This window comes from Parasteatoda tepidariorum, chromosome 9 (genome assembly GCF_982258835.1).
Source record: "Parasteatoda tepidariorum strain Cologne lab strain chromosome 9, Ptep-v5.0, whole genome shotgun sequence".
Classification (NCBI taxonomy): domain Eukaryota; kingdom Metazoa; phylum Arthropoda; class Arachnida; order Araneae; family Theridiidae; genus Parasteatoda; species Parasteatoda tepidariorum.
The window spans coordinates 42,472,829-42,487,708 of NC_141763.1; the positions used below are offsets into that span (position 1 = coordinate 42,472,829).

At 27.4% G+C, this 14,880-nt stretch overlaps 2 protein-coding genes across 3 annotated transcripts in view; one reads left to right on the forward strand and one right to left on the reverse strand.

Annotated features, from left to right (window-relative positions):
- wcd (U3 small nucleolar RNA-associated protein 18 homolog wicked) overlaps positions 1-6,060 on the reverse strand; it is a 32,194-nt gene extending 26,134 nt beyond the window's left edge. Inside the window, exons 1-4 of one of the 2 annotated variants that reach the window (XM_087151668.1) lie at positions 5,958-6,060; positions 4,258-4,330; positions 2,183-2,235; positions 1,386-1,455 (exon numbers count right to left, since the gene is read on the reverse strand). In XM_087151668.1, the coding sequence (XP_087007794.1) occupies positions 1,386-1,455; positions 2,183-2,235; positions 4,258-4,314 (180 nt within the window). In that variant the 5' untranslated portion in view covers positions 4,315-4,330; positions 5,958-6,060. Of the gene's footprint in view, positions 1-1,385; positions 1,456-2,182; positions 2,236-4,257; positions 4,331-5,820 lie in introns of both variants that reach the window. The other variant, XM_087151669.1, reaches the window with a different exon arrangement.
- A 65-nt stretch (positions 6,061-6,125) lies between these two features.
- LOC107457401 (uncharacterized) lies at positions 6,126-13,199 on the forward strand. The gene is made up of 3 exons (XM_087151670.1): positions 6,126-6,419; positions 8,399-8,531; positions 10,738-13,199. Exons 1-3 carry the CDS (start codon positions 6,314-6,316, stop codon positions 10,826-10,828), a joined length of 330 nt encoding a protein of 109 aa, XP_087007796.1. The 5' UTR covers positions 6,126-6,313; the 3' UTR covers positions 10,829-13,199.
- Positions 13,200-14,880: the final 1,681 nt, after the last annotated feature.

A 14,880-nucleotide genomic window follows, 5' to 3' on the forward strand; every position in this document is an offset into this window, starting at 1 on the left:
TATATTATTCGTTTTTTATTTAGATAATAACAGTCATAGTATTGAGCCTCAACTGTAACATTATTAAAAGTTTTATAGCTTATTAATAGTTGCAAGCAATATGAACATTTATTTGATAACCAAAATTAGTATTAGAACCATTTTACAAAATATAGTTATTTACAGAAGCCTTCTAATTTTCTTCTAATTTTAGTTAACTCAGAAAAAATTGCGTAAAATCACAATATTTTTTTTAATTTAATTATAATTATTATAATTTAAGTTTAAACAATATTCAAATCTTAATTAGAACTCCATTATATATTTAAAACAATTCACAAAAGTTCTTATGAAAAAAAAAATGAATTTCTAAGAAAAGGATAACACAATAAAAAATGAAAAATTAACATAAATGCTTAACAATAGAATAATGAAACAAACAATACCATGAAAACAAAGAGATTAATATAATTTTTTTTTTTACATTTCAGGTTTTCATAGTTTTTAACACAAAAATTAAATGCAAAAAAAAAAGTGTTTTTTTTATTTTCAAAATATTCATCTAAATTTCCTATTATTTTCCTGATAGTTGTAACTTCAGGCTTTTTTTTTTTCATTAAAAATAAACTCAGTAATATAAAATGACAAAAAAAATCCATCTTCAGCATTTAAACATTTCCTTTAAAATAATGAACATAAATTTTATGATCAAGACTTGGATAATAAAAAGAATAATAAATATCAATATTCAAGCTTTTTTTAAGAAATTTTTTTTAATGCAGATAAGTTTAGATGTCAGCATCCTTTTATGAAATTGCATAAGCAACTAACCAAAATGATATACATCATTTAAAATCATTCTTACTTCCTCCACAACAAAATATATCATTGATATCAAACCTTAACTTTTCTAGTATAAAAATAGTAGCATAAAGTTTTATTAAAATGGTAAAAAGTAAAACAAAAAGAAAGTACATTATTACTCTGAAATTAAATTAACCATTTAACAGGAACTGCTTCAAAAAAATAAAATATGCAACAAAGTATTAAAAATACTAATAATTCTCAGTTGTAAATTTTATGTACAATATTTGTTTTTGCCTTAGATATCTTTCACTGAGAAATGTAACTTGAGTTAAATATTTCAAGATGACAGAAAAAAAGGGAGGAAAAAAAGTAAATAATCATTATCTTATTATGTAGTTTTAAATACATTTAAATTATTTTTAATAATTTTTTATAGGAATATTAGTCTGCTTTTTCTTTGGCAAAATAGGCATATCCACATCCGCAAGAAGCAAAAGTAAAAATAACCAAATCAAATTAAAACTTTAGCAATAGAATCCAACATAAATCTGTGTAAAAAAAATCCATAAAATGAACAAAAAAGAGAACAAATAGCTTACAATTTTCTTCTTTTCTCTATGCAATTTTTTAGGCCTTAACTGGACAATTTCTTCATGCTTACGTTTCTTTCTAAAATTTACAAAATAATTTCATTAAAATTCAATGCCAATATCAAAATATGTCATAAACAGAATTAGTCTAATAAATACTGCATACACATGCCTGATAGTAAAATTCAATAACTATTTAAATTTCATAAAAAATAAAAAAACAAATACATAAGCAAATGAAAAATTTGCTTGTGATTAGATTAGCAATTTATAAATATTTATATTGTAAATTAAGTATCATAGTTTATATTTTTTAAAAAATACAGCATAAAAATATTTAGTTTATTTAAAACATTACTATTCAGGTGAAAAAGCTAAAGTAAGTGAAGCACAAATACTACTACATAATTTCACAAAGACATAATATAGTTTTGGTTTCAGAACATTCCCAGTGTCTAGGAAAAAGAACTGAAACTACAGTTTCAGTATGACAGCGCTTACAATGTTAATTGTGCTTTATTCACATAATTTAGCTTTATTATAAATAAGGCAAAGTATCTTCATTTGAATACAAAGCTAGTCATTCATGGATTCAAATTAATTTCAAAAATTATTTAATTAACAAAGAACAAAGATTAAGCAAAAAGCAGAACAAAATCTGTAGAAGGATGCAATAACTAATAAGATAAGTACCTATGAACTATTAAGAATAAAATGTACTTTACGACATTTAAAAACAAAAATGATGCGAATCTGCAGGGGAAAAAATTAAATTGATATATCATAAAGAATAATGTGACACTTACTGATCCTCTAAATTTTCTTCCTCTTGCTTATTTGAATTTTTCTCTTCAGTTTCCTAAAAAAATTTATATGAATAAAAATATAACTACACAAAATGAATTAGACATTAAAGAAACAATCCAAAAATAAAAAAAATTACTACATCAGTGAAATGGTAAACCAATAATTACAAATTTAAGTAATAACGTAATATTAACATTTATGTTTGTTTTGTTTTTTTTAATTTCCAGATCAATCGGTTTCTGTTCTGCTTTTCTAGGATTTCTTCATTACAAATTTTATGGAATGACTTGATACGCAAGATTTTTCTTAAACAGTTGTTAATAAAAACTTGAAGTTTTTTCATGTTATTTTTATTGCAGAGACTGATCCATATAGAAGGACAGATTTAATATAAGTATTGAAAATTCTAATTTTTGTTGAGTTTTTTGTGTTTTCGGAATTTATTAAGAATGTTGTAACTGCTTTTGGCTTTGTTTAATCTATTAAGTGTATCTTCTTCAGTTCCTTCTTTGTTGTTAATTATACTTCCAAGATACATAAAACTGCTCACCTCCTCTAGTTTATTATTTCCTAAGAATATATCATTTAATTGTTTAAAATTAATTTTCAAAATTTTAGTTTTATTTTGGTTGACAATAAGCCCAATTTTCTTTGCATCTATGTTTAAAATGAGTGTGTTTGTTTGCATGCCTTAAAGGATGCTGGTCAGTAAGTTGTCTACGAAATCAATATCAGAAAGATATTCAGCAAGGTTTCAACTTATACTTCTTTTATTCTCCAATACTCTCTTCATAATCCAATAAATTGCAATTAAAAAGATCGTTGGAGAAAATATAGAACCCTGTCTAACACCTGAATCACCTCAGCATTATAATAACAAGTTAATTAGCAGCTGTGGTTTGGAAAAAAAATTATTTAAAGTGATTAATGAAATATTAAAATTATGAGTTTTTTTTGGGGGGGTGTATACATATGTTGAAAAATAATAAAATAAGCTGGATTACGATTTTCAAAAAACAACCATTATAAACGCTGAGAAAGTTATCAGTAAAATATAATTCTTTATTTCGTTTATTTTATTATATAAATTAAAAGCTTTATGAAAAATGCATACGGAACATATGCATTATTTATTCTAGATATCATTAATAAAAAATATTTTTTTAAAATGATGCAATTCTTTCTCATTGGAATTAAGTAATTTTATATAAAAACTAAAATATTAAATAATGAGTGGATTATAGATTTGATATAAAAATAATTATTAGTAATTTAAAAAATTCTTATTTCCTGGAACCCTTGTGAGTCCTCTGCATAACACCTTTTAGGAACCTCTGCCTCCTAGAACAGATTACTCTTCTTTTAGAAAAACACCGTAAATGAGCTCATTAAAGCCAGTTAGTTTGACTCAGATATTAAGGGATCTTGAATTTGATAAGGAAAAAAATTTTAACTTTATCAATTATGAATAACTTACAGTGTTTTCACAACAGCGTGAGAACGCGAGAATCTCGCATATTTTTTCCTTTTCTTGTAATAAAAATGATTAACGCGAGAAGTTCGCACACTCTATTAATCAATTTCAAAATGAGCGAATTTTGGAAAAAATTTCGTCTTTTACCATTTTGAATAAAATCCGTTTCACTTTTCTTCACCAGTATTGTTCAGAACCGGTGCACACAGCAGAACACCACAACCCCGAACCACGGAGCCCCTTTCAGAACACATTTCTCGGCAACCTCATGTTCACCGTAGGTAAGGTTTCTTCATGTAAGACGTTTAAATTTTTTGTGAATGAATGTAAGATGGACAAATACCTTGTATAAATGTATTATAATTAAAAAGAGAATTTTTTTCCAAGTCTTTTCGTGCTTTTTTAATTTTTAGAAATCTCACGTAACTTTTTGAAATCTCACCCTGTTTTTGAGAAAGGGTGAGAAATTCTCTCCCATTTTTTTTTTAATGAAAACACTGACTTAGCAATAAGAAACAGCAAACCTATAGTTTACTTTCTTCCAATAGATAACAAAAAATCAACAACAACCTTCAAAAGATACAAAAAATAAGTATTTACCATAAAATATCTGCTTTTCTTTTTGGCTTTCATCTTTTGTGATGTATCAACACTCATCTTTAATGTTTTCTTCCTAATTAAAAATAAGTAACAACATAAGTAAGTATAAATTTTAAAAATAAGATGAATGGAAACACTACATAACACAGTATGAACAATATTAATCAAATAACGATATATAAACACAGTAAAATACTATCTGTACTAAGAAAAGTTTTTTTGTTCACAAATTTTAAATCTTACTAACTCTTTAAAACTGTTGACTACTACGGCATGAAAAGTAGCCTTAAATTGCATACTTACCAATTATATTGCGTTAAGTAAGTCTCTAAACATTAATCCCATCAATCACGCCTTAAATTTATCCCCAACCCAAACTAATATTCCTTTGAATGAGCTTTGAAATAATAAAATCTTCTCAAAGAGGCAGATTAGAGAAGTAAAGCAGAGCTCAGAATTTTTCCTTTTACACTACCTTATAAATAATTCAGATATTTATTCATTATTGGTAACATTAGATAAAAAGTACTTTTATTATTATATTGGGTACCAACTTCCACAGACTCAATTATAAACATAATTGATTATTCATTGAAGAATTCGATGATAGAATGGTAATTTTTAATGTCCTATCAAAAGTAGCATAAATTCTTAATTTAAGTCTTTATAACAGCATTTGCCATTACCCAGACAAAAAGTGTTATGAACAACATTAGACATTAGTAGAACTATATTGTAATTTTTAAATTATAAAAATACAAAAAAAAAGTGAAAACTGGACAATTAGTTATACAAATAAAAGATATTAAGCATCATGTTAAGGTTAAAAAAAAAAGCTAGGTATGATGGAGAAAGGATAATAAACTAGAAGTCTTATACTAAAGCACAATATTAAAATATGAGTCACATAACATAAAAAATGTCTGTTGCAAAGAAACAGAATACAGCTAATCTTGGGGAAATTTCCATATCGTGATCTGCCACACCAACTACAATTAACAGGGCACAAAGTTGATCTTAAACGGGGAAAAAAAATTTAAAAAACATGTACAAGTTTGTCCAGAAATGGCTAGGAGTAGGTCCCTTTCTGGGATGTTTTTTTTTTTTTTCTTCTTAAGTTTTCTGCGGGCCTCTGCCCGAAATTGCCAAAATTTGGCGATTATTCTACCACAGATCACGATACGGATATTTCTCCCTACTCTGAGCCAAAATATTTGATTTTATATATTCCTTATTTAATAATAAAAGCTGTTTTTTATGGCTAATCTTCCTTTTAATTTGATTACCTTACACAATTTTGAATTGGTAAATATTATTATCAACTTATCCTCTTTTTCAAAACACATTGATTTAATAAAAACTCTCCGTCACGTCCTTATTCGAAACAAAATATAGTGCAGCAAACAGATCATAAAAATCATTTCTTTCATCCTTTTTAACTACAAATCACTGCAAGTAAAAGTAATATAAACTTGAATATTTTTTTTAAAATTAAATTGCTCAGTAGATTAAAACAAAGAACTTTTTCTTTCCTTTGTAAAATAAGTAAAAAATAGTTTTTACCAGACAAATTTAACAAAAAGTAGAAAAGTGTTTAAAAGCTTTGTTTATCAAAAAACATGGAATCTAATGCATTATATAGTAAACAAGATTATCATTTTTTTAATCACAAATAAAATATAAATGTATTATACAATTACTTTTAATTGATTACAATATTTAATTTATTTGCAGAATGATTTTCGTCGCGCATGGATTTGTTTACTTGTTTGGACTAAAGCGATTCCGGCTGCTTATGTTGACCCGATTGTGAAACTTGAATAAATTACTCTTGCAAACAAGCTCGTCGCACTATTACATAACATTTCAGAGAGCTTTTCGATTTGGCAGAAATAGTCAGCCAAACATTCATTTACGTTAAGTATTTTATTTTTAGAGAAGCTTCAAAGATTTTTCAATCTTTCACTCTTTGGAAAAATTATTTATCTTAAATCTAATGCTTATTTTAATATAAAATTCACCCACTATTCATCAGTTGTAGTAGTTTTATGAAATTATGGGTGCATTAGTTAAAACTAAAGATGCTTTTTCCTCTGCTAACTTACTTTTGACCGTTTGTGCTGCGTCTTTACTTGTATACGTATCCTGGGAGCTCCTCCAAAGTGATTTTTCTTTTGTTGATTTATTTTCTTTTATAATTTTTAGATCTTTTATTGATTTGTGTTTCTTAACATTTAATTTGAAGCGTGAAATCAACACTTTTCATTTCCATCTCTCGAGTGCCGCTACTTACAATCCAGATGCATTCTATGCTTATTAACTACATACTTTGTTTACTAACATGCTAAGCATAGTATATTTTTTTATACTATCAACAATTTGTTTTTATTAATAGTAATAACTTAAGTTATCATAATGAGTTTGGTATAAAAATAGTACTTATTTGTTTGATTGAAAACTTCGTTCGCCTCGTAAATGTACCAATTAAAAATAACAGTCGACATATTTCAAGCTCTAAAGAGCAGGCGCTCATTTTTAAGACTTGCCAGATATGATTGGGAAGAAACAAAAGGAAAATTAAACAGTTAACAAATAAACAATTACAAGCTTCCTAAAAACTAACTAACTCAGTGGCGCGACAGCCCATTAAGAGGGCCAAGGCCGACTGTGCCCATCTCAGTTTTCTTGGGCTCTGGGGTGCATGAGCATATGTTCCGGTCAGGTGGTCAGCCGAACGCGGAACCCCCAGTGTTAGTTCCCAAGCATGAATGGTACTCATTTTATCGACCCACTGAAGGGATGAAAGGCTGAGTCAGCCTTGCCCGGCCCAAGGATCGAACCAAGGACCTGTGGCACGACAGCGTGAAGCGCTACCGCTCAGCCACCGGGCGTCTCAAGCTTCCTAAAGCCGTAATAAATTCAGAAAACTTCCGGCTTACCCCTCTTATTCTATGCTTGTGATGGGATATGTGAACGGGCTTAATATTCTAGGATGTTTTATTATTTGCCATTAATGTTTATGTTTACACATAATTTTACCATTTATTAGAGTTTTCTAAAATTTATAAATTCTAACAGATCGTGAGTCTAAAAAAAATGTAACAAAATCAATATCACAGCATAAACAAAATGTTAGGTTGGTGATATTTTGAGAGTTATCCCTTATTTTGCAATTTATGTGTAAAATAGCGCCATTTGTTATTTTTAGGGTAGCATCATAGCAAACTTGCAGAGTCTTCTGAATTCATTTGTTTTGTTGACATTTTGATTGAAAGAAAGTATTATATTGGAAACACTACGATATAATACGAGTATAACGATATTGGATATGCATTTTTTCTAGTTTGGATGTAAAATTCAGTTGGAAGTAGTGATCCTAAAATCTTACGATGAATTTTAACCCCTAACACCATTAAATGTAAAGTTGCCAACGAAAAAATAAAAGTAAGAAACAAAGCTAGAAAAACCACAGTAGCAAAACTAAATGGCCAAGAAAGGCAAATCAGGCTAAAATCCAAGTGTATGTTCCAAGCGCTTTGGAAGCACTTTTCCATGGCACATGGAAATTTGAACATTATATTATTCCATGGCACTTATATTATTCCATCTTTTTTTCTCTCAGCTATTATGGGTTTTTTTTTTTACTTTCGTTTTCCACCTTTATTTTTCGTTTGCATCTTTGCGTTTTATATTTTAAATCACTTTTGTTTCTTCTGACTCACATTTGGCAAATCTTGAAAATCGGTACCTGTTTCTGAATACTTGAAATATGTTGACTGGTATTTCCAATTTGTATATTTTCAAAGCTAATGATGGTTTTAATCATGTAATATCTTACCTCTTCAGTTTCATTGCATTATTTATTTTGCACTTATCTGCGTAAGGGCCATGATATTTGCCAAACTATTATTGATACTTTTGTTACTTAATTAGTTGTGGTAATATGTATTATTGAAGTTTTCCTGGCTGAAACAGATAAATATTTATTATAAAAACTAATATTAGACATTTTTATGTTTTCTACCTTATAGTCAATAAGTTAAGCAACTACTTGTTGAACTAAAGTATCAAAAAAGTGTTCTGCCTTTTTTTAAATTAATTTTCCTCTTGCCTGTTTTTATTAAGTATTATTTTATTTTAGGTTCTTTATTTCAAATCCTAAAGAGTGTATTTGGAGGTATTTTACTTGTCTACTACTCATGGGAAATTATATATTTTGATAGCATGATGCCAGGAATCCAACCAGCCTCTCCACTATCACCTTCACCAATTAAGTATGTTTAATTTTTTATAATTTTTTTATTGTTTTAAAAAAACTGTATTAGATAGAACTTTTATCTAAATTTTCTCTTTCTTAAGAACTTGCTATGACAAATTGAATTTTTTCAGTCTTTTTGTAAGAAACCTTGCTATCACAAATATTGCTTTGTATTTATGAAAAAAGGTTTACATGTATAGAATGAAGCCATAGGTAAACTTTAAAAAAAAAAAAAAAAAGATTGTACATCTTAGGCATAATTGTTCTTGGAAATAATCTTTTTAACTGAAAAATTAATAAAATGATTTGTCAGGTGAATGAATCAATATGAAAGTTGAACATCACATATTATAAAATATTTTTCTTAATTATTTTAAGCATGTTAAACATTTGGCTTATGTATTTTCTTTGTTTACTATATTGGAAATTAGAAACTTTTCAGAAACTATCAAACTTATCAGCCTTTTGTTCATGAGAAAATACAAAAAGTGTATTGAATAATCGAAGTCCAAGGTTACAGACAATCGTTTCTTACACTTCCGGTATGCAAGGAAAGCTATCTTTTAATAATAATTCTGCACAGGAATAAAAAGTCTTGAAAAATTCTGCAAAACTTGGGCTGAAAAAATAAACTTTTTTTTTTTTTCTGAATAGAAAATCGTTCTGTGAGTACTCTGTAATGTTCTGTAACAATATATCTGAGATTCGGTCACTGGGATATTTGTTTTGATTTAAAAAAAAAATTTTTTTTTTAAATACTCATAATTTTTTTTTTTTTTTTACTCAAAACCAATGAATCTTACAAAAAAAATGTGCATGTTGTACTTAATACTAGTGTATTGAATTAATTATTAAATTATAGTGCATTGAATATTAGGGTAAAAAATATTAGTGTATTGAAATGCTAAATAATAATGAAAAATTATTTACACTAATATAGCTAAGAACTTCATTAATTTTTTTCTGTGAAAGGATGAAAACTGTGTGGACATTTTGTCATGTTTAGCATACTTGGAAAACAGATAACTTTTGTATCTTTGTTTTGAATTTCATTAGTAGTTCTTATGGTAATATAACCATTATTCCTTTTTATTCTATGTGAAGGTTAGAAGGACAAAAATAAATTTCTAATGTTAAGCCTGTAAAATATTTACTTTACTCTGAGTTAGATTATGATACATGAATTTGCTTAGTTGATTATTACAGCAGTTTCTTTCCAAGTATAAAATCACTATTAAAACTTTTGCCCCTGTGGAATGCTCAAGTGCCTAAATATCTCATCTATCATCTAACTGTCCCGCAGTGGACTGATCGTTAAGACACGGTTCCCAGCAGATCACCGAAGTCAAGCATCACTGGCTGCGGTCAGTGTGCGGGTGGGTGACCACTTGGATCAGTCTGCGTGGGAACCGAGGGTGTGCGGTATTGGTCCTCATTAAACTGTTCTACCGTAAAGTGCTCGACTTCGCGTGCATGTCGTTGGGCTACCGAAGCGGGGGTGCCATCCCCTCTGCAGAGGATCAAAATTGTGATGGCTTGTCTTCGGATCATCCTCAGGGATGTTTCCCAGACCTTCGCCAATATCCCATTGTGCAGCTCTAGTGCGACGTAAATTAACTACAACAACAACAACTATCATCTAATTTTCAGAAAAAATGTCTCAATTTTTTCTCGTAACTTACAATTATGAAGTTTTTTTTTAATAAAAACAACATATTTATATATTTTAAAAGTTTGCAGTTTTTTGGCCATTTGAGTTAAGAGGACTAAATTAATTATAATATTTTATTTTTGTGTCTCGTAAGAAACAATAAATCCATATTTTTGTGTTGATTTTTTATATAATTTTTTAATTTTCATAAATTTAGTCTAAATTTTCACAAAATAGGTACCTCTCAGAGAAACCTACACAGACCCCTGAGATTTTTTTTTTAAATATCTGTTTCTGCATTATACATTTGGCTTAATCTTTACAGCTGCTTTTCAACCACCAAGGGAATGTAATTAAAATAATTTTTAATTTTTTTGCTTGTATTATCCAATTTGTTATTTAACACTCAGTTTTCTGAAAAATTGTGTTCAACTATCTGTCCAACTTTGTCTTTAAAATTACAAAAGTATGAAATAAAAATAGAAATACTCTGTTGAAATATTTCTCAATTTGACTTATACATTCTTTGTGTTTGAACAATTAGATTAGTAATATAGTTCTTTATTTACAGAAAATTATCTGGTCCCACTTTGCATCTGAATTACACATTAGCTGTAGTGATTGGAGTATTTTTTACTCTCTTTATCAACTGGTACACCTGAATTCCAACAACAACAAAAATGTCCTTTTTACCAAATTATTTACCAAAGTTCTTTGGCTATTTTTTTATAATTTTATAACTGAATCAGCCTCTTTACTGTTATTAATATCAGTATTGTAAAGAAATCTCACTCTTCTACATATCAATAACTATATTGTTTTAATGCACAGAAATGATACATATCTTTTTATTGTTTTGTTGTTTGAATTATTAAGTTTTATTTTAATCCATCATTATATCTTGTGATACTGTGCCTTCATATGATTGAAAAATTATTTGTAAGATACAAAGTTCTCCCTAGCAGGGCAGGGTGCTTCTTCTCAGAAAAGGGCAATTTGAGTTTCGAAAAGCACACCGTAAAAATGTGTAGTGTAGTGTAATAACTGAGTTTTATCCTCAACGATTTTTAAATTACTCTATTAATTTATGGGCCTATTTCAAAAAATAATGCTCTTTCATTATCAAATTAAGAGAAAAATTTATAGTTTTCAAAAAAAGTATAATTAAAGTCATCTTAAAAGACAATGACTGTGCACAAATTTTTTCAAAAAAAGTAAACTGAGGAAAATGATTAATTGATTAACAACTTGAATGCTTTTTCTATAATTTAAATTGAAAATTATGAGAAAATAAACATTCAAAAGTGCATTTAAGAAAAAAAAAGATATTTATTTGAAAAATTTGACATCACTTAAAAAAAATCCTCCCGAAAAAAGAGATACTTATAAAAAAAAAATTTAAAAAAAGCAGTTGGAAATTATCCTAACAAAATAAATGCTTGTAATTCTAATTAGAATTAAACCTATAAACACAAATAATTTCACCATTGTGTAATTATTATTTAAGCAGTGAATTAATTTTTATCAAAATAGAAGGCTTTGTTTTAAAGGGATGGCGGCTTATATTTACAAAAAGGTCAAAGAGGGTGTATTTATAAGGATTACATGACAGGTAGACAGAGAACACTCTAAGATAAATCATAAATTTTGCTTTACCAAAAAAGTTTTGAATTGTAATTGTGATCATGATTTGAAATTCTTTTTAATCTGCATGTTTGTTTTAGAAATGTTGAGAATGGTTTTTTTTTTTTTTTTTATAAGAGGTTAGGCATAATTTTCATGTACTAGTTTTAAGAAAACATTCTGATGTAATGCATCTATAAAAATGTGGAATGAGGCTCTGAAAAAGATTTATTATTTATAGTAATAAAGTTTTTCAGTTTTCAAAAAAAGGAATGAATATAGGTTTTGACATTAAGTGTTTTCTCTTTCTTTTTTAAAAGAAACATTTCATTTTTTTTCATTTTTTTAACAATGTTTTCCAAAAGTTTTATCAAGTGATTTCTTTCCCCGCACTTTTGTAATCCAAAGATCATGTTTGCAGAAATCATTTTATTCACATTTGATGTATTGGATTGTTTGTTTTGCTTATCGATTTGTGAAAAGCTCTCTCTTTTTCTCACTCTCTCAATCACCATATTTTTGCTTTGGGTAATTTTTTTTTTTTTTTTTGATAATAATAATTTTTGGGGTTAAGGTCATTATTATTACTCTATTTCTGTAAACAAAATGTATTTTTTTTTTTTTTACTTGTTTTAGTTTAAAATTCGAATTAATAAATCAAAGAGAAATTGTATTAAATATTTATTAAATACTTTTTAAAAAAAATTGTAAATTGGTATTCTTAAATGTTATTATTTTTTATGATTGTAACTTGTCTAATGTATTCTGGTGTAACTTTTGATGTATTCTGGTTTTAGTACAAACACGAAATTTTAATTGATTTCTGAAATAATTTAATATGCTGAATCATTTTTAGTATAATATGGGAAAATTATCTATAAAGTTAGTAAATAACCTTTATTCCAAAAAAATTTGACATTTCAAGAAAGTAATGTTTTTTTTATGGTTATTTTGAATTTTTTTTTTTTTTTTTTTTTGTGCAAATGTTTACGCAATTTATTTAAACATTATTTTGTATTACAAATTAATGTTTGAGTGCCGTTTACAATTACTTATCTTTTTTTTAAATATCTATCTGTATTAATTGGTTTTATAATCAAATATTAGTTATAAGTACATATCTTTGTAAACATAGCTTAGAAAATGCTTTTATTATTTTCATAAATTTATTATTTATTTTCTCAATTATTAGCTAAGTTATTACACTTTTATAAGTTTATTACAATTGTTTATTTTTCTTTTTTTAATAATTAACACAATGTAAAGTAAAGATCTATATATTTTTGATAATTAAAAATCTATTTTTGACAATTTCATTTCATATTTATAAAATAATGACTCTTAAATTCATTTGTATATTTGCATCCCAAAGTATTTTTATATTGTTGAAAAATAAATTTGAAAAAGAAATTATTTTGTTTGAATTATTTGATGTTTTGTATTTCATTTCTGTTGTGAACCCTCTCATAGTTCTATAAGTGGGAGCATTCTGTAAAATAATCCTGAGTTTTCTATAATATAGTTCGCTCCGTGTGGGTGGGTGTAATAAATAAAGTGAAACCTCGGTTAAACAGACCCTCTTGGGAGCAATAAAATTGTTTGCTTACGAGAGTTGTCCATGTTTAGCCGCAGAGAGAAATGAATGTGAGAGTTTTATTCCATAAATTGTTTTTAGAATAATTTATAACTGTTCAGAATTTTTCGGATTTGTTCCTAATTTTTGACTCAAATCTGAAATTCTGATGTTTTTATTAAAATATCTGAATTTTCATGAAATTGCAGTATTTTTGCTTTTAAACCAATCCCTTGTATTGATCGCACCCTCTGCACTCTGCATTAACTCTGCTTAGATTCATGTGACAAGAAATAATTTTTTCGCTAATTACTTATCGAATTTCTTGATACTGCAATTACTTAAAATAATTATTGTTGGACATTAAAATGACAACACTAACTGTGGGATATCAAAAAGTTTTTCTTCAACAAAGATACATTTTTTTCCTTCCTTTTTTTTTAAATTTTTATATGTATTACTTGCTTGGTATTAAGCATTCTGGTTTATAACGGTTTTATTAAAGATTATTTAGTATTAACGAAACATAAGTGCCTCATTGACGTTTAGAAACAAAATAAGTGTGCCTAATGACGTTTAGAATAAAAAGATTTTTTATTCAACTTGTTAAAAAATATCATCTGTTGAGTTTAGCCCGGAGGAAGGGGTGTATCTTCAAAAAGCAATGGTTTGGAGGCGCACTTCTTAATTTATTAAGCATTCACATAAATAGCCTCTTGGACTAGTAAAATTTATAACTGTGTTCCTTTTATTTTTTCACCTAAGAGGATCCCTAGGACTTCATGATGTATTTGATAGCGAGGACAACCGGAGTAAGAAACAATAGAACAGTGTTCGTACACACTTGAAAACAAATTAAAAACAGTATTAACTTTGATAGAGCTAAAAATTTCTTAACATTAGCTCCCACTTTCGGATCTGCATATAAAGAAAATAAAATATTCTGGTATCTTCAAACATATAATAATATATATATATAAATATTGATATTACTACCACATTTTAATTTTTTCCATGCACGTATGAACATTAAGTGAAAGTTTAGTACCTAAAAACTTCGTTGAAACTTAGAAAAATGGATTTCGGCTACTTTTGTAAGTTTTCCTGGTGATAAACTATTCAAATTATTGGTGTTTGTATGATAATTAATCAATATTTGTAGAAAGTAAAGCAAAATGCACACTTTAACACAATAATATATATTTATTTAGAAAAATGTGTAAGGCAATGTTGTATATTCTTATTTATTTTTAATACAATTTATAAAAAGTAAGATTCTCAAGGGCCCGCAGTGACTAGCTGCACCAGTTTAGTGTTAAACAAACGGACATGATGTGAACATGTCTACAGGGTTCCCGCGGCCTTGAAAAAACCTTGAAAAGTACTTTAATTTCATTTTGATTTTCAAGGGCCCCTAGAAGTACTTGAAAATGATATTAAATCCTTGAAAATTTCGAAATAACCTTGAAAAGTATCGAAAACTCAGGAAAACAGCCCTGTTTCCAGCATTTCTGTGTT